General features: G+C 43.9%; 1 protein-coding gene across 2 annotated transcripts in view; it reads left to right on the forward strand.

Annotated features, from left to right (window-relative positions):
- Positions 1–3811: 3811 nt before the first annotated feature.
- Positions 3812–19366, forward strand: part of aup1 (AUP1 lipid droplet regulating VLDL assembly factor) — a 43260-nt gene continuing 27705 nt past the window's right edge. Inside the window, exons 1-5 of one of the 2 annotated variants that reach the window (XM_078554717.1) lie at positions 3812–4063; positions 8036–8173; positions 14115–14265; positions 15108–15295; positions 19143–19215. In XM_078554717.1, the coding sequence (XP_078410843.1) occupies positions 4023–4063; positions 8036–8173; positions 14115–14265; positions 15108–15295; positions 19143–19215 (591 nt within the window). In that variant the 5' untranslated portion in view covers positions 3812–4022. Of the gene's footprint in view, positions 4064–8034; positions 8174–10705; positions 10842–14114; positions 14266–15107; positions 15296–19142; positions 19216–19366 lie in introns of those variants that run through there. The other variant, XM_078554723.1, reaches the window with a different exon arrangement.

Raw genomic sequence — 19366 nt, forward strand, 5'->3', positions numbered from 1 at the left:
CAAACAGCATGAGCAGCAAGTGATAGAGCTAAACGATCCCATAACCAACTGATCAGATCTAAGCTCTGCAGTTCTGCCACATCCAGTCATGAATGGTGGTGGACAATTAAACAACTTGCTGGAAGAGGAGGCTCCACAAATATCCAGATCCTCCATGAGGAGCCCAGCACAGCAGTGCAAAAGATAAGGCATTTGAAGCATTTGCTACGATCTTCAGCCAGAAGTGTCGAGTGGAGGTCGCCAGCATCACAGATGCCAGTCTTCAGCCAATTCGATTCACTCTGCATGATATCAAGAAACGTCTGAAGGCATTGGATACTGCAAAGGCAATGGGCCCTGACAATATTCCAGCAATAACACTGAAGATTGGTGTTCCAGAACTTGCTGTGTCCCTAGCCAAGCTGTTCCAGTACAGCTACAACACTGGCATCTACCCGGTTATGTAGAAAATTGCCCAGGTATGTCCTGTACAGAAAAAGCAGGCCAATTATTGCCCCATCAGTCTACTCTCCATCATCAGTAAAGTAATGGGAAGGGCTGTCAACAGTGCTATCAAGTGGCACTTGCTTAGCAATAACCTGCTCACTGACACCCAGTTTGGGTTCCGCCTGGGCCACTCAGCTCCTGACCTCATTACAGCCTTGGTTCAAACATGGACAAAAGAGCTGAACACCTGAGGTGAGGAGAGAGTGACTGCTCTTGACATCAAGGCCACATTTGACCGAGTGTGGCATCAAGGAGCCCAAGCAAAAGTGAAGTCAGTGGGAATCAGGGGGAAAACTCCCTACTGGTTGGAGTCACACCTAGCACAAAGGAAGATGGTTGTGGTTGTTGGAGCTCAGTCATCTCAGCTCCAGGACATCACTACAGGAGTTGCTCAGGGTAGTGCCTTTGGCCCAACTGTTCTCAGCTGCTTCATCAATGACCTTCCTGCCATCATAAGGCCTGAAGTGGGGATGTTTGCTGATGATTGCACAACGTTCAGCACCATTCGCGACTCCTTAGATACTGAAGCAGTCCATGTCCAAATGCAGCAAGACCTGGACAATATCCAGGCTTGGGCTGACATGTGGCAAGTAACATTTGTGCCACACAAGTGTCAGGCAATGACCACCTCTAACAAGAGAGATTCCCCTGATGTTCACTGGGATTACCATCAGTGAATTCCCCACCATTAACATCCTGGACATTGCCTTTGACCAGAAACAGAACTGGACCAGCCATATAAATATTGTGGCTAGAAGAGCAAGTCACAGACTAGGAATCGTGCGACGAGTAACTCACTTCCTGACTTCCCAAAGCCTGTCCACTATCTACAAGGCATAAGTCAAGAGTGTGATCGGATACACCCACTTGCCTGGATGAGTGCAGCTCCTACAACACTCAGGAACCTTGACACCATCCAGGACAAAGCAGCCTGCTTGATTGGCATTACATCCACAAACATTAACTTACTCCACCACTGACACACAGTAGCAGCAATGTTCACCACCTACAAGATGCACTGCAGGAATTCACCAAGGCTCCTTCGAAGGCACCTTCCAAACCCACGACCACTACCATCTAAAAGGACAAGTGTAGCCGACAGATGGGAACACCACCACCTTGGAAGTTCCCCTCCAAGTCACTCATCATCTATTCACTAGGAAACATATTGCAGTTCCTTCACTGTCGCTAGGTCAAAATCCTGGAACTCCCTTCCTAACAGCACTGTGGGTGCACCTACACCACATGGCCTGCAGTGGTTCGAGAAAGCAGCTCACCAGGACCTTTTCAAGGGCAATTAGGGATGGGCAATAAATGCTGGCCCAGCCAGCAACACCTACATCCCATGAATGAATTAAAAAAAACAAACATGTTGTTGTGAAATTAGGGTCTATAATTAAATATAAGGTGACTGGACACCTTGAAAAGATTGGAAAATAATGTATGTAACTCCTTCATTCAAAAATGGAGGACAACAAAAATCAGGAAACTACATGCTTAACATGCGTCATAGGGAAAATGTTGGAAGCTGTTATTAAGGACGTTATAGCAGGAGACTTAGATAAATTCAAGGTAATCAGGCAGAGTCAATGTGTTATTGTGAGGGAAATCATGTTTAACCAATTTATTAATGGTCTTTGAAGAAGTAAAATATGCTGTACATAAAGGGAAACTGGTATTGTGCTTAGACTTCCAGAAGGCATTTGATAAGGTGTCACATCAAAGGTTATTGCGGAAAATTGAAGCTCATAGTGTAGGGGATGGCATTATATTGACATAGATAGAAGATTGGCTAGCTAGCTGGAAACAGAGGATAGGCATAAATGGGTCATTTTCTGGTTGGCAAGATGTAACGAGTGGTGTGCCACAGGGATCAATGCTGGGGCCTCAGCTTTTTATAATTTATATAAATGACTTGGATGAAGGGACTGAAGGTATGCTTGCTAAATTTGGTGATGATACAAAGATAGGTAAGAAAGTAATTTATGAAGATGAAATAAGGAGGCTACAAAGGGATATAGATAGGTTAAGTTAGTGGGCAAAGATCTAGCAAATGGCGTATAATTTGGGAAAATGTTTAATTGCCCAATAAAATAGAAGCATATTATCTAAATGGTGAGAGGTTGCAGAGCTCTGAGATGCAGAGGGATCTGGGTGTCCTAGTACATGAATTGCAAAATGTTAGTATATGGGTACAGCTAGTAATTAGGAAAGCTGATAGGATGTTTTCATTTATTGCAAGGGGAATTAAATACAAAAGTATGGAGGTTATGCTGCAGTTATACAGGTTATTGGTGAGACCTCATCTGGAGTACTGTGTACAGTATTAGTCTCCTTATTTAAGGAAGGATGTAAATGCATTAGAAGCAGATCAGCGAAGGTGTACTAGACTAACAGCTGAAATTGAAGGGTTGTCTTATGGGGAAAGGTTGGACAAGCTATACCTGTATCCGCTGGAGCTTAGAAGAGTAAGGCCGGAATTTTCTGACCCCTCCACACCAGCGGGATCTTCTGGTCCAGCAAATGTGAATGGAAATTTCAGTGTTTTGCTGGCCCTGCCGAGGGGGAACCCGCAGCCGTGGGGGGTGGTTTTGGCTGGAAAATTCCAGCCCAAAAGGTGGCTTGATTGAAACATAATGAGGGGTCTTGACAGGGTGGGTGTGGAAAAGATGTTTTCTCTTCTGGGAAAATCTAGAACATGGGGTTGCCAATTTGAGACAGAGATGAGGTGAAATATTTTTCTTTCTGAGGGTACTGAGTCTTTGGAACTCTTCCTGAAAAGGAAGCAGTGCCTTTGAACATTTTTAAGGCCGACCTGAATAGATTCTTGATAAGCAAGATGGTGAAAGATTATCGGCAGAGGGTGGGGGAGGCAGGAACGTCGAGTTGAGGTAACAATCAGGTCAGCCATGATCTTCTTAAATGATGGAGCAAGCTCGAGGGGCCGAATGGCCTACTCCTGCTCCTAATTCGTAGGTCCAGATAACATGTTCTGCATTTCAGCTCTATTTCTGTCTTAAATAAATATCCCAGATGACATTCAAGATTTCTTATTTCTGTACTTGTCTGTTTATGGATATGAGATTGTCCTTTATCAAATGAAAAAGTTTTCTGGTTCAAAAAAAAATTAGTTTGTGGAGCGCAGGCGCACTGAGTGGGTTTCGAGCGAGGAGTCAAGTTGGAGTCGGGTGATTAACGCACTTGCGCAGGTAAGCCCGGCCGCGTTGCACGCTGGAACTTGAAGTTCTTCCCGACCAGCGGCCCAAAGGCAAACAGAGGATATTGGACTACAACTCCCGGGAGGGAGTGCGCGGGGGTGCGCCTGCGCGTTGCCGACCCAATGCCGTTACGCCACAGTCGATTTGCCAACATGGCGGCAGTGTGGTGAAGGGAAGCGGGAGAAGGGATGGTGGCGGAGAGCGTGGATTGCGGCCTGTGAGAGCAGAGGGAAGGAGAGAGTTTGAGTAGGCAAAAGCGAGCCGGCGGAGCAGGAGAAGCGGCGGGGGCCTGAGCCCAAGGCTCGGGGAGCCGGAGCCATGGAGAGGCCGAGAGTGGAGCAGCTGCTGGAGTTCAGAAGGTAAAAGAGAATCACGCTGACCCTAAAACGGCCCGCGCTGACCCTCGAACGGCCCGCGCTGACCCTCGAACGGCCCGCGCTGACCCTTAAGCAAAGGGGGTGGTGGCGTAATGATATTGTCACTGGACTTGTAATCCAGTGACCCAGGGTACGAATCCCACCATGCAAGACTAATGATGACCATGAAGCCATTGTCGATTGTTGTAAAAACCCATTTGGTTCGCCAATGTCCTTTAGGGAAGGAAACCTGGCCTACATGTGACTCCAGACCCACAGCAATGTGGTTGACTCCTTAATGTCCTCAGAAATGGCCATTCAGTCTGGTCTAGTCGTGATCCCAGTGAACAAATAAAAAAAAAACTAAACTGTCCAACCTGACCCTTAAGCCGTGCAACCTGACCCTTAGACCGACCACACTCACCCTTAGACCGACCACCCTGCGACCACACTGGCCCTGAAACTGCTCGTGCTGTGTGTGAGAGAGAGAGAGAGAGAAAGATTGTGGATTGTTCAGTCACATTGGTTCTCACAGATGTGAGGCAGTGCAGCTTTACTTATCCTTCTGTTGTCAATACTGTGAGTAGAAGGATAGAGATCTTGAGATCTGGATTCAATGGAAGGACCGCCATACAAACGCTAGTGTCCTTCTTGAAGCCAGCTCCACAGCATTCAGGCAAAACTGTTGCAAAATCAACTTTGATGGACTGGACACTGTCCGGATGGCGGAAAAACATATTCCCCCACCAGGTCCTGTAAATTTCCAATGTTCCAGAGGAGGTCAAAGAAAACACTTCAAAATTAAACCACCCACCCTGACCCTTAAACCGACCGCACTGACCCTTAATTCGATCTCACCGACCCTTAATCCGACTCTCCTCGAAATGCGGTAGCATTGACATTAATGACTGGGAGGTGCTTGCTGCCAATTGTTCAAAATGGTGACAACTTGTCCATCAAGCTTCATCATGCCTTGAGTCCCAACGTCTTAATGATGAGGTAGAGCCGTGGCAGAAAAGGAAGCAAATCCTGCACTCCAGATCCCACTACCTTGTGGGATGTCCTGCCCCTTGTGCCCAAAAATCTGTGGGTCAAGAATCAGCTTGTTCAGTCATATGAAGACCCATGACAGAAACTCGTGACCCTGAGTAGCCTTCATCCTTGAATCGAGGGACAGCTGATGTAGACGATTGAAATTGTGGGGCTGCACTCACTAATGGATTTGATTTTGATAGAATTAATTTTTAAAAAACTGTATTGAGTGGGGTTTTGTTACAAATTTAAGATAATTGGCAAAGGAATAAGATGGAAATGAGGAGGAACTTTAATTTTCTAAAATGCCCCACCTGAAAGGGTAGTGGAAGCAGGGAGGCGGTGGCATAGTAATCCAGAGACCTGGGTTCGAATCCCACCATGGCAGATGGTGAAATTTGAATTCATTAAAAGTCTGACGACTGATCACACTCACCCATCTGGTGAACGAATAAAAAATAAAGCTTTCAATAATAAGGGAAAAAAATTGCAAGGCCCCAGGGAAGGAGAAGGACTAATGCCCTGACCGGTATTCATTTCTCAAACATGATATCACATTGCTGTTTGTGACCAATTTTGTGAGGGAGCTTGCTTGCAAAGGGGCTGTCAAGTAACGACATTGGCTCTAAAGTTGCGAAAGCTATGTAATATAAACAGTGACGGTAGTATAATGGTAATGTTACTGAACTAGTAATCCAGATTTCCAGGGTTAATGTTCCAGAGACATGTTCAGATTTCACCGGCAGCTGCAGGAATTTAAATTCAATTAATTAATAAACCTGGAGTAAAATGCTACTCCCATTAATAATGAAACTACTGGATTGCCGTAAAAATCCCATCAGGTTCACTAATGTTCTTCAGGGGGAGAAACCTGCCAACCTCTGTGACTCCAGACCCACAGCAAGAAGGTTACCTGAAAAGACTGCCCTCTGAAAAGGCCAAGCAAACCATTCAGTTGTAGGTAGCTCAGCACCACCTGAAGCAAGGGCACTTAGGGATGGGCAATAAATGCTGCCTGGCCAGCGATGCTTACGTCCCAATAAAAAAAAAGTCTTTTTTTCATCCATGGGCTTTGTCTTTGTATGTTGACCGACCTACGGACACACCATAGGTGCTTCAGAAGTCACTGTTGTGTACTGTTCTGGCACTTCCCGATTTTCAGATGTTCAGCCTTGGTGCTTTTTATCATCTCGGCAATTGGGATAATGTTGCCAGGCAACAACAACACATTTATTTACCACTGCTTCTTATGGAATACTCTCACTTCCCTGAATGAGTGCAGCTCTAACAGCACTTAAGAAGCCCAACACCATTTGGACAAAGCAGCCTGCTTGATTTGCACCCCATCCATCACCTTAAATATTCACACACCTCCTACCACAGATGCACAGTGGTAGTAGCAGTGTGTACCATCCATAATGTGCAATGCAGCAAATCGCCATGGCTTCTTTGGCAGCACCTCCAAAACCTGCAATCCCATGAAGAACAAGGGCAACATGTGTATGGGAACATCATCACCTCCAAGTTCCCCAAGTCACCAGTCCACCCTTACTTCCTTCTCCACTGGGTCAAAATCCTGGAACTTTCTAACAGCAGTGTAGGAGGGGTTCCTTCTTATACTTTGTTTTCACAGCAAAATCTATTTAACCCAATCATTGCCTAGCTGGCATTTGAATAGACCAACCACAAAAGCTATAAGTGTCATTACTCCACTCAGACCAGGCCAAGCTCCCAACACCTTTGGTTTCCTACACCTCGACACCTACCAGCTTGTAAACATTCTGGGGATAGTGTCTGGCCAAATGGTGGCCTTGGTACCAAGTTATTTTATCTCTCACTAACTTACTCTTCTGAGATGTGGTTTATCTCCCTGCTCCCACACAGCAAGCTATGTGCTTTCACTCTACATGGTTTCTGCTGAAGTGTTTTTGACCTTACCTACTGACCATTTGACTTCCCTTTACACCTTATGGGCTAATAAAACATTTGGTCAGTGAAGGCCCAATTTTCCCATCTTGTCAAATATCTTTACCCAGAGCGCAATCACAACAGGAATGAAAATAGGAGAATTGTAATAAAAGTAAAAATAAATGCACAACCAGTCATAGCATTTAAGTTAGTTAATTAACGAGAAAACCCAAAGTTGGTATTTCCTAGAGTTTTTTTTTAATCATTCATGGGATGTGGCCGTTAATGCTAGGCCAGTGTTTATTGCCCATCCCTAGTTGCCCTTGAGAAGGTGATGGTGAGCTGAACCGCCGCAGCTCATATGGTGTAGGTACACCCATGGCGCTGTTAGGAAGAGAGTTCCAGGATTTTGTCCCAGCGACAGTGAAGGAACAGCAATATATTTCCAAGTCAGGATGAGTGGCTTGGAGGGGAACTTCAGGTGATGGTGTTCCTATGTGTCTGCTGCCCTTGTCCTTCTAGATGGTTGTGGTCATGGGTTTGGAGTGTGCTGCCTCAGGAGCCTTGGCGAACCCCTGCAGTGCATCTTGTAGATAGTACACACTGCTGCTACTGTGGGTCAGTGGTGGAGGGAGTGAATGTTTGTAAATGTGGTGCCAATCAAGCGGGCTGCTTTGTCCTGGACGGTGTCGAGCTTCTTGAGTGTTGTGGGAGCTGCACTCATCCGAGCAAGTGGAGAGTATTCCATCACACTCCTGACTTGTGCCTTGTAGATGGTGGACAGGCTTTGGGGAGTCAGGAGGTGCAGGATTCCTAGCCCCTGAGCTGTTCTTGTAGCCACCGTATTTATATGGCTCATCTAGTTCAGTTTTTGGCCAATAGTAACCCCCATTCTTACACTAGGTATTGGAGATGGAACTTCTCCAAGTGTTTAACTGCTTCAAACACCAACTTACCATAACTCCCCCATCCACCACCCATTTTTAAAAGTTTTTGTGGAAAGCTGTTAACCATCTGTTCCCTTTCAATTTGCAGGTTACCTACAGATGGTTTTATCCTGGCCCTGCTTGTGCTGTACACTCCCTTTGGCATCTGTTTAATGCTTCTCAGGATATTTATTGGGCTTCATGTGTTTTTAGTCAGCAGCGCTCTCCCAGATGGTCTTTTGCGAAGGTAAGGCTCTTTTTTGTCCTCATCAGCCGCCCTCAATCAAGTATCAAAAAGAATAAAATGGGGCCCACAGATTTTTTTTTGCCCTTTTTAACAGACGGTTGCTAAGTGATGATTCTCCAGTATTGGGCAGAGTGAAAAAGGAGAACAAAGAAAGAGGACTGAATGAAAAAGCAGAAATGGTTGAAGTGGAGAAGTGACGTAGGGTGTACAGTGCCGAAACAGGCCAACAGTCCAATTGGTCTATGCTCCACACAAGCCTCTTCCCACCCTACTTTATCTAACCTTATGGGTGTAACCTTCTCTTCCTTTCTCCCACATACACTTAATCTGGCTTCCCCTTAAATGTATCTATGAATTTTGAGTGTGTACAGAAGAGAGTCTACAGTTCTGCTTCAGATACTGACCTCACCTGTTGCCTTGCATGTTGCACACACCTTGTGATCTATTTGAGTCTGACCTGTGCCAAGGTGTGAAAAGACAGTTTTCTGGAGTTTAAAAGAATGAGAGGTGATCTCATTGAGACATATAAAATTCTTAGACTTGACAATGTAAATATTAAGAGGCTGTTTCCCCTGGCTGGGGAGTTAGCACTAGGGGTTATAGTCTCAGCATAAGGTCACATCCTTTTTGGATTAAGGTGAGATATTTCTTCACTCAAAGGGTTGTGAATCTTTGGAATTCTCTACTTCTGAGAGATGTGTATGCTCTGTGGTTGAGTACATTCAAGACTGAAGCGATAAATTTTTGAGCACTAGGAAAATCTAGGGGTATGGGTTATGGCGGGAATCAAGCGTTGATACAGAAGTTTAACCATCATCATACTGAATGGCGGAACAAGCTCGATGGCCATACGCTTGTGTATGAGTGCACCCACGCTATCGGCTGAACACTATCACTGAACTTTCGGTGGAGGAAGAAAGCAGCTCACCATCATCTCAGGGGTCACTTGGGATGGGCATTCATTTGTCAAGAATAAGGAGCCGCTGCACTAGCAGAATGCCAGACTGCCTACAGATCCCAGGCAGTCCAGTAGACTCTGACTTAACACCACAGTGTGTTGAAAACGGTGTAAGCTGAAAGCATTGTAAGCCATTGCCTTTGAGGGTTCAGGCACCGCTTTGCAATCCTGTGTTTAATTGTGCTTGCAGCTGTCTTTCTGATGAGAAGTCATTCATGACTTCAGGTGGTTGTAAAGCTGCCCCTGGCATTATTTGAAGAAGCCCTGAGAAAGCCCTCCCTTGTGTCCTGACTGATGTTCCCTCTAAGCTGTTCAGCAACCTGGAAGTTCCCTCAAGGGCCAAGCACAAGTAGGCTTCTTTAAGTTATTGGAAGCATGTGGCTGTGCAAAAAATTTAAAGGGTTGGCTTTTGAAAGGGTAAGTTGCGCACGACAAAAGAAAGTAAAGGGAACTTTGTTTTACTGATGAAAGCAGATTGCTTCAGTCATTATCACATTTCAACTTGCCAGTACTCTACACTGAGTTTCTGCAATTCCTTTCGAAATTAAGTCTCTGCTACAGCAAATGTCCAATTTATTTTCAATTTACAAAGAGGATTGAAGTCGAGTATGTGAAATTAGAAAGGGGGAGAATGTTTGTGAAAATAATACAGGATATTGAGATTTGTTTTAATATACCCAGCTCTAGTGGCTTCTTGCAGTGTAGTACTGCACTGTTAGAGGTATCTTTCTATATGAGATTCTAAACTGATGCCTTGACTGCCCTCTCAGGGAATGTGAAAGATCCCAAGGCACTATTTTAAAGACGAGCAGGGGATTTCCCTGGTGTCTTGGCCAATATTTAGCCCTCAACTAACATCACTAAAAGTCAATATCTCTAGCCATTAATATATTGCTGTTTGTGGGAGCTTGCTGTAAGCAAATGAGTCAGTCATTATGTTTTCTTAAATTACAACGGTGACCTCGTTTTAAACTTGGGATGTCATGAAAGGTGCCATAGAAATGCAAGTTCTTTCTGTAAAACACGGACATCTGCCTTAAGTAGCAATAGTGCTATTCATCCAACAGCTATTATACAAGATAGTGGAATCAGGAATCGCTGGAAATGTGCGACAGTTGAAATACTGACAATTTTCTAATCCCTTTGAGTATCAGAACTGTTTCTCTCAATCATTAATCTCTCTCTTGACATGCATTCTGGCCTGCTACATATTTGCGCAATAGTCTGTGTTTTCCTTTTCCCCGACAGCCTGTCTGCATTTTTTCTATCTTTTTTGTCTACGCCTATCTGTGCTAATAGGAAACCAATCTAAGTATGGCAAAACAGCAAATGCTGGAGACCTGAAAGAAAAGTGGAAACACTGGAGATAAAGCTGCAGAATTTCTCAGGGTTTGCAGGGGGGCATTTGGCCCGTTGTGTCTGCCAGCTCACTGCCCCAATGGGCGGTGCCTAATTGCCCCTCTTTAGACTCGTGACCAGAGCTGTCCAAATCTAGCGAAGGAAACGGCGGCTTAATGTTTTAGGCTCAGACAAAGGGTGACCTCTTGAAACGTTGACCTGTCTTTTGTCTTCAGGTGCCGATGGGCCTGCCTTGTATTTTCAGCTTTTTCTGTCCTTGGTTTATAAATTTGTACCGTAGAGGCATGAACGCTTCCAGGCATAGTTCACGTGAAGACTGATGACAGCTTTGGGTCTACCAGATGTGTGCTGGTATGTATTTTTAAAGCATGTTAGAGAAGCTGTAGTCAAATCCTTTTTATATATAGCAGCATTCATATCCTTCGGACATCCCGATGCGCTTTACAGCCAATGAATTACTTTGAAGTGTAGTCACTTTTGCAGTGTCAGCACACATGGCAGCCAACTTGCACATAGCGTGTTTCCATAAACAGAATGAGATGAATAAAAAAGAAAGGACCTATGTTTCTGCACACCTTTCTCGACCTCAGGGCACCCCAAAGCACTCCACAGTGCATGAAGTGTAGGCAATGTGATAGTCAATTAGCATACAGCAAGTTCCCATAAATAGTAATGAAATAAAAAAATGTAGGTGTTGATTGAGGGATAAATATTGGGCAGGACAGCAGGAGACCTCCCCTGCTTTGCAAAATAGTGCCATGAAATCCTTTATGTCCACCTTGGGTTTAATGTCTCACCTGAAAGAACTCCTTCAGTACTGTGTGACCTTTTGACTCTGAGGTGGGAGTTCTAACCGCTAAGTCATGGCTGACGGACTTCTCATTGGGTATCTGCTACAATGGGATGTACCGCAATTGAAAAAGGTAGACATCAACACCTAGAAACTCCAGAAACATTGTATAGAGAAGGGAGCTGTTAACATGGTGAAGTTGGTTGATTGCAATAACCACTCCACGCCAGTGAAAAAAGTGGAATTTTTGCTGCAAAAACTCAGCAGGCCTGGCAGCATCTGTGGAGAGTGAAACAGAGTTAACGTTTCAAGCCCAATATGACTCTTCTTTGGAAATAAGTGAAAAAAGCAAGCTGATTAAGGCAGGTCACGTCAAAGGACAAACAATATCTGTGTTCTATATGGTGAACAGGGTGTCAGTCTGGTATAGAGCATTGTGCGAGTCACCGTTCTCTGCAATCACTCTGAAGTCATGCTGGCAACTGCTGGACAAAAGCCTCAAAGCTGTGCTGTAGCTGATTAGTTCACACCAGAGTTCCAAACTTTAGCGAGCAAGAAAGAAGGCAGCATTTCTCACAGGTGATAGATATCTGTTGAGAAAATCTACACGTGAAGCGTCTATCTATATTGTGTGTGCAAAGTATTTTCCATTAAAGTTAGTGCCCATGTCTAAAATGACATCTCGGCAACCATTCGCTACTTCTCAAACACCGAAGCAGTCCTTGTCCAAATGCAGCATGACCTGGACAATATCCAGGCTTGGGCTGACAAGTGGCAAGTAACATTCACACCACTCAAGTGTCACACAAGGACCATCTCCAACAAGAGAGAATCTAACTATCGCCCCTTGATGTTCAATGGCATTACCATCACTGAATTCCCCACTATCAATATCCTGGGGGTTACCACTGACCAGAAACTGAACTGGACTAGCCATGTAAATACTGTGGCTACAAGAGCAGGTCAGAGGCTAAGAATCGTGTGACGGGTAACCCACCTCCTGACTCCCATTGTTTGTCCACCGTCTACAAGGCACAAGTCAGGAGTGTGATGGAATACTCCCCACTTGCCTGGATGAGTGCAGCTCCCACAACACTCAAGAAGCTTGACATCGTCCAGGGCAAAGCAGCCCGCTTGATTGGCACCACATCCGCAAACATTCACTCCCTCCACCACTGACGCACAGTAGCAGCAGTGTGTACCATCTACAAGATGCACTGCAGGGATTCACCAAGGCTCCTGAGGCAGCACACTCCAAACCCATGACCACAACCATCTAGAAGGACAAGGGCAGCAGATAGATGGGAACACCACCACCTGGAAGTTCCCCATCTGATTTGGGAATATATCGCCGTTCCTTCACTGTCGCTGGGTCAAAATCCTGGAACTCCCTCCCTAACAGCACTGTGGGTGTACCTACACCACATGGACTGCAGCGGTTCAAGAAGGCAGCTCACCACCACCTTCTCAAGGGCAACTAGGGATGGGCAATAAATGCTGGCCCAACCAGCAAAGCCCACATTCCATGAATGAATTTAAAAAAACCCAACCTAGTATTACAGTGCAATTTTCATTGACCTAGAAGGCCTGCTGCTTGGAGCTGGGTTTCTTCCCACCATATAGTTGTGTAATCCAGCGACGAGCTGGCAGAGTGTTGTGGCAGTGGGAAGCATGCCACAACTATACTGCACTCCAGCAGTAGCCGCAATCACATGATAATGCTTGGCTCTTTCTCATCTTTGATTATGTTTTCTGGACTTGGTAAGTCAGCTGTGTGTGTGCACTGCGTAACACTTGTGTGTTTATTCATAGTGTATTTTAGAGACTCTGAGCATAACGTCAGCCTCAACTGCCCCAAGAAATATTTCTTTCCTCAGTGTTGGTTACTGGTGCTATTCTGTTAAAATCTGAACTGACAGTGAATTGTGAAGATTTTCAACATTTGAAAACTTGATGTGTTTTGTACAGTACAGATTTGTGTTGATATAAGGACTTGTGACACTGTCCCCAACCCTAACTTGCTCTTTACCAGACCTCGGAACTCTTTACTTAAACAGCCTTTCCACCCTTGTGCCAGATGCAGGCTATGAAATGAGTTATTATCTGACCACTGTTGCTTGATTTTCTTCACTATGCTACTCTCCAGCCTTGCCAATAGCCTGCACTGAGAGTCTGTGCTGTTCATCAAAAAGAGCCTCTGCTCAGATAAATGCCTAGCTTATTTTCAATTTATAAAAAAGATGCAAGTCGATTGTGTAAAATTAGAAAGGGCAAAACGTCTATTAAAATAATCGGGTGTGGTGAGTTGGTTCATTGCTTTGATAGCCGCTACTCTAGCCATTACTCCCAGTGCAATACTGAGGGAGTGCAGCATTGTCAGAGGTGAAGTATTTCAGATGAGTTATTAAACTTGTCTATGCTCTTAGGTAAAAGATTCTGCGGCAGGGCAGTTCCCCGCCCTCAACAAACAACCCAAAAATTATTGGTCTATGTGGGAGCTTGCTATGCACAAATTGGCTGGCAGTTTTTCCTACATTACAACAGTGACTAACTTTCAAACACTGCTTCATTCCTTATAAAGCACTTTGGGACACTGTAAGGTTGTGAAAGGTGCTATGTAAATGCCAGTTCTTTACTTGAGTTCTCACTCGGTTTGGTACTCAGTAGAGGAAAGGACAAGCCCTCGAGGGGCTGGTGGACCTCCGAATGCTAAAGACTGATCTGTTTATCTGGTTTTGAGGCAGGGTCCCTCACCAGAATAAACTCTAAAATTGTTTTTTCTTTAAATTCTGAATGACATTTATTACCTCTGCCTTGTCTGTATCATGCTGCAGGGTGATTGTACGGGCAATGTGTGCAATTCTGGGTATGTTTGTCTCTCAACGCAACTCCGGGCATCGAGATAAAAATGTCAAAACCTACATCTCTAACCACATCACCCAGTTTGACCACAACATATTGAATTTCATCACACCCTGTCACACGGTAAGCTCAAGTATTATTAAGCAAGGTCGTATGTGTGTTTACAGTAGCATGCACTTGTGCAACTCCTTGTTTAAAGCTGGATGTTTTGACCAAACAATAAGTTAGTCCTGCTGGTCTGTTCTCTTGTTTTGCTCGTCTCCAAGTCGTGAAAAAGAACCTTCAGGAGCAGGAAAAGACATTGAGCCCAAAAAAGCACCCACTATCTGGTCTTCTCCCGATCTACCCCCATAGTCCCCTCCTTCCGAAATGACTAATTTTTTGGACTGCCTTATCTTATTTGTTTCGCTGACTTTACCCCATTGGTCTATTCCACTTTTGCTGTTGCCCTTTTGGTGAAAAATATTGCCAACTTCCCTTCTTAATCATAGCTTCCTTGGTTTTTTAATTTACATGCGCTGGAATTTGAAGCCTCCCCGTTGAGTTCCTCGGTTTAGTTAATAAATTTCCATTATGACCTTAGGATAAATTGGCCGATGGCAAATTTTACCCTGTTTATGCTGCGATTGACCAGACTGGCAGATAGAAAACAAAGTTGTAACAGTGCATTTCTAAAGATAAAAATAGAGCAAGAGTAAGCCATTCGGCCTCTTGAGCCTGCTGCACCATTCATTAGGATCATAGCTAATCTTCTGCCTCAGCTACTCCTTCTAGCACTATCCCATATCCCTTAATTCCAACAGTATCCAAAAATCTGTTGCCCTCTTATCCTATTTGTTTCACTGACCTTAACCCATTGGCCTGTTCCACTTTTGCTATTGCGCCCCACCCTCCCAGTGGACAGTGAGTATAAGAAAACCTTTGCTTCACATTCAGTGTGAATTAAAGTAACTATTTGTGTTTAGCCCTTGCTAGAGGGACATTCTGGCTTTGTGAGCTGGGCCCGTGGGTACCTGGAACTGGGATGGATGGACAATCGGACACGTTTGGCTGAGGCACTCAGGCACTACGGCTCCCTGGAGGGGACACGTGGTTTGCTACTGTTTCCAGAGGATGAAACTACCAATGGAAATGTTGGGCTTCTGAAATTCAGGTACAGTGCATAATTCATAATAATTGGAATGTAGGGATCTGGAGTGGGCGTTCAGTTGGGGAAAGAGAGAGGATTTTTATTTATTATAGCACCTTTCACAACCTCAGGGCATGCCAAAGCACTTCGCAGCTAGTAATGGACTTTTTATGAAGTAATTACTATTCTAAGAGAACACGGCAGCTGATTTGCAAGCAGAAACTCGCCAGGAACTCCCTAACAGCACTGCACGTGTACCTACATCAAATGGACTGCAGCGGTTCAAGTATGCAGCTCACCGCCACCTTCTCGAGGGCAATTAGACCATAAGATGTAGGAGCAGAAGAAGGCCATTCGGCCCATCGAGTCTGTTCCACCATTCAATGAGATCATGGCTGATCTGATAACCCTGTCTTTTCCCCATAGTCCTTGATTCCCTTACTGATTAAAAATCTGCCTATCTCTGCCTTGAATATACTAACGACTCAGCCTCTACAGCCCTCTGCAGCAAAGAATTCCACAGATTCACTACCCTCTGGGAGAAGAAATTCCTGCTCATCTCTTTCTTGAATGGGCGACCCCTTACTCTGAGATTTGCCCTCTGGCCTAGACTCTCCCACAAGGGGACACAACCTCTCAGCATCTACTCTGTGAAGCCCCCTAAGAATCTTATGTATTTTAATAAGGTTGCCTCTAATTCTTCTAAACTCCAATGAGTTCAGGCTCAACCTCTCTTCATAAGAAAATCCCTCCATATGCGGGATCAACCTAGTGAACCTTCTCTGGACTGCCTCCAATGCCAGTATATCTTTCCTTAGACAAGAGGACCAAAACTGTTCACAGTTTTCTAGGTGTGGTCTAACTAGTTCCTTGTGTAGTTTTAGCAAGACTTCCCTATTTTTATACTCCATTCCCTTTGAAATAAAGGCCAGCATTTCATTTGCCTTCCCTATTGCCTGCTGAACTTGTATGTTATCCTTTGGAGATTCATGCACGAGAACTCCCAAATCCCTCTGTGCTGTAGCTTTTTGCAGTATTTCTCCATGTAAATAATATTCAGCTCCTCTGTTCTCCCTGCCAGTATGCATAACCTCACATTTTCCCACATTATATTCCATCTGCCAGGTTTTTGCCCACTCACTTAACCCCTGTCTATATCCCTCTGTAGACTCTTTCTGTCAACTTCATCACTTGCCTTCCCACCTATTTTTGTGTCATCCGCAAACTTGTCAATGGGATATTCACTTCCCTCATCTAAGTCATTAATATATATTGTAAATAATTATGGCCCTAACACTGATCCCTGTGGCACTCCACTAGTTACAGGTTGCCATCTTGAAAATGCCCCCCTTATCCCAACTCTTTGTCTTCTATTCGTTAACCAATCCTCTATCCGTACTAATATATTACCCCCAACACCATGGGTTCTTATCTTAAGTAGCCTTATGTGCGGTACCTTATCGAACGCCTTTTGGCAATCCAAGTATATCACATCAAATGCTTCCCCTATATCTATCCTGCTTGTTAACTTCTCAAAAAATTCTAATAAATTTGTCTGGCATGATTTCCCCTTCATGAAGCCATGCTGACTATGTTTGATTATACTATGCATTTCTAAATGCTCTGTTATTACACCCTTCATAATAGACTCCAACATTTTCCCAATGATGGATATTAAGCTAACTAGCCTATAGTTACCTGTTTTTTTGTCTCCCTCCCTTTTTGAATAAGGGCGTTACATTGGCAGTTTTCCAATCTTCTGGGACTTTTCCAGGGTCTAAGGATTCTTGGAAGATTCCTACCAGTGCACCCACTATTTGTGCAGTTACTTCCTTTTAATATCCTAGGATGCAACCCATCAGGTCCAGGGGACTTATCGGCCTTTAGCCCCATTAGTTTCCCTAGTACTTTTCTCTAGTGATAGTTATTGTATTTATTTCCTCCTCCCTATTTGCCCCTTGATTATTTTGTATTTTTGGAATGCTATTAGTGCCTTCTACCATGAAGGTTGAAGCAAAGTATTTATTCAACTCCTCTACCATTTCCTGGTTCCCTATAATTATTTCCAAGCCTCACTCTCAAAGGGGCCAATGTTCACTTTGGCCTTTCTCTTCCTTTTTATATATTTAAAGAAGCTCTTACTGTCCATTTTATGTTTGTTTACCCCCAAAGTTTATTTTCTCCCACTTTATTTTTTTGGCCATCTTTTGTTGGTTTTTAAAACTTTCCCAATCCTCTGGCTTACTACTAATCTTTGAAACTAATCAATTCAGGATGAGCAATAAATGCTGTCCTAACCAGCAACACCCATGCCCCTATGAATGAATAAATTTTTAAAAAAGGATATCTCTCAAACCGCAATGTTGTTATAATTGAGGTTTACAGAATTATGATATTTGAGACTATATCTTTAAATTTAAGGTAATATGAATATGTGACCTGTTCTGAAGTCCATCTGTCAGTAAACCTGCGTGGTTTGATTGTCAGATCAAAAGAAGGCTTAAGTTGTCATTTGGTAGTAAAGAACTTGAGGATTGCTGAAGCAAGAGACATGTCAAAGCTTTTTGCCTTGAACTCATCAGGACACTTCGCAATTATACCAATATAAGGGGAAAACAACAACTTATACTGTATGAGAAGAGAGTGCTGAATGGTTGCAAGTAGACTCTGAACGCCTCTACCATATTGCTTCTGTTTCAACTAAACAAAACAAGTGACAGCCATTCGCTGACTCATTCCTCAGGGCAATGCCTGGTTTAAATTCTAAGCAATGCTGGCAGTTAACTATCAATTGGTACTTTCTCCATGACAATGCCTCTACCAATCAGAGTTCCCTTGCCAACCAATCAGCACTCTCTCCTCATACAGTATGAAAAGTTGTTTCCCCTTATATTGGTATTCTTGCAAAGTGTCCTCATAAGTGCAAGACGAAAAGCTTCGACATGTCTTTTTTTCAGCAATACTCAAGATTGTTCTACTGGGAAAAAGGTACAAGGCATTTATGCTTGGAGACAATGGCAGCAGCCTGTGTGTTAACAGTGGAGACTGTGTGTCTCCAATGCCCCAGAAAAATGTTGAGAATGTTGGGTTGCAAACAGTGGTGCTTTAAACTTTCTATTTCCAAGATGAAAGAGGAATAAACCTTCAGAAGCTAAGACTCACTTTGGATTGATTCAGGGAAGATTAAGGAAATACGTAAAAGACAGTGTAAATTATGCATGCGAAGTGTGTTTCATCACTTGATCTAAGATTAAGAAGTGGGATTCTGTTCTGTGGTTTAAAGTATAAGTTGCCTGCAAAGATAGCATTTAGTTAATAGTGTTTTTAGACATTGTTACAGTAAAGGTCTTAAAATGTGAAACCCCTTGTGTCATTTTTTCAGCTATTAATTGGAAATTCAACTTTCTTTTTAAAAGTTATCAGTCTGTACAGGGATCGTAACAATGTGTTTATGCCGAGATCATCTGTTTTAGGTGTTGGGTATGCACTGACCAGAACGTTCTTGATAATCTTCAAATAGTGCCATGGACTCTTTGACACCCACGTGGGAGAATAAAGGGGGCTTCAGTTTAATATCTCATCTGAAAGTTGGCACCTCCCAACAGTACAGTACTCCCTCAATACTGCAATGGAGTGTCAGCCTAGCTTATGTACTCAAGTCGCTGGCGTGAGACTTGAACTCTATCTTTTGAGAGTGCTACCCACTGAGCCACTGCTGATATCTTAGGGCCCACTTCTGCTTTGGTTAGAGTGGACAGGAAGGGGAAAGAAAATCTAGCAAACAAATGTATGCTTTTCATCATATTGGTTTCGAAAGTACATTGAACGTGGCTCTGTAAGTGATTTGTCTTTTTTTTTCTTCCTGTTCTAGCTCCTGGCCTTTTACTATAGATAACATGGTTCAGCCGCTGGTATTAACTGTAAGGAGACCCTTCGTATCTGTGGTAAGTTATACTTGGCTATCTGTGTTAATAGTGAGGTTTCCCTTTCATGCAGGACCCTCACCCCCTCTGCTGCAAGCTCTCCCACTATTATTTGCGCCCACCCCATCGCCTTCCCTCACCTCTCGGGCTGTACCGAATGAAAAATGTAGTT

The sequence above is a fragment of the Cetorhinus maximus genome, chromosome 1, assembly GCF_964194155.1.
Source record: "Cetorhinus maximus chromosome 1, sCetMax3.hap1.1, whole genome shotgun sequence".
NCBI lineage: Eukaryota > Metazoa > Chordata > Chondrichthyes > Lamniformes > Cetorhinidae > Cetorhinus > Cetorhinus maximus.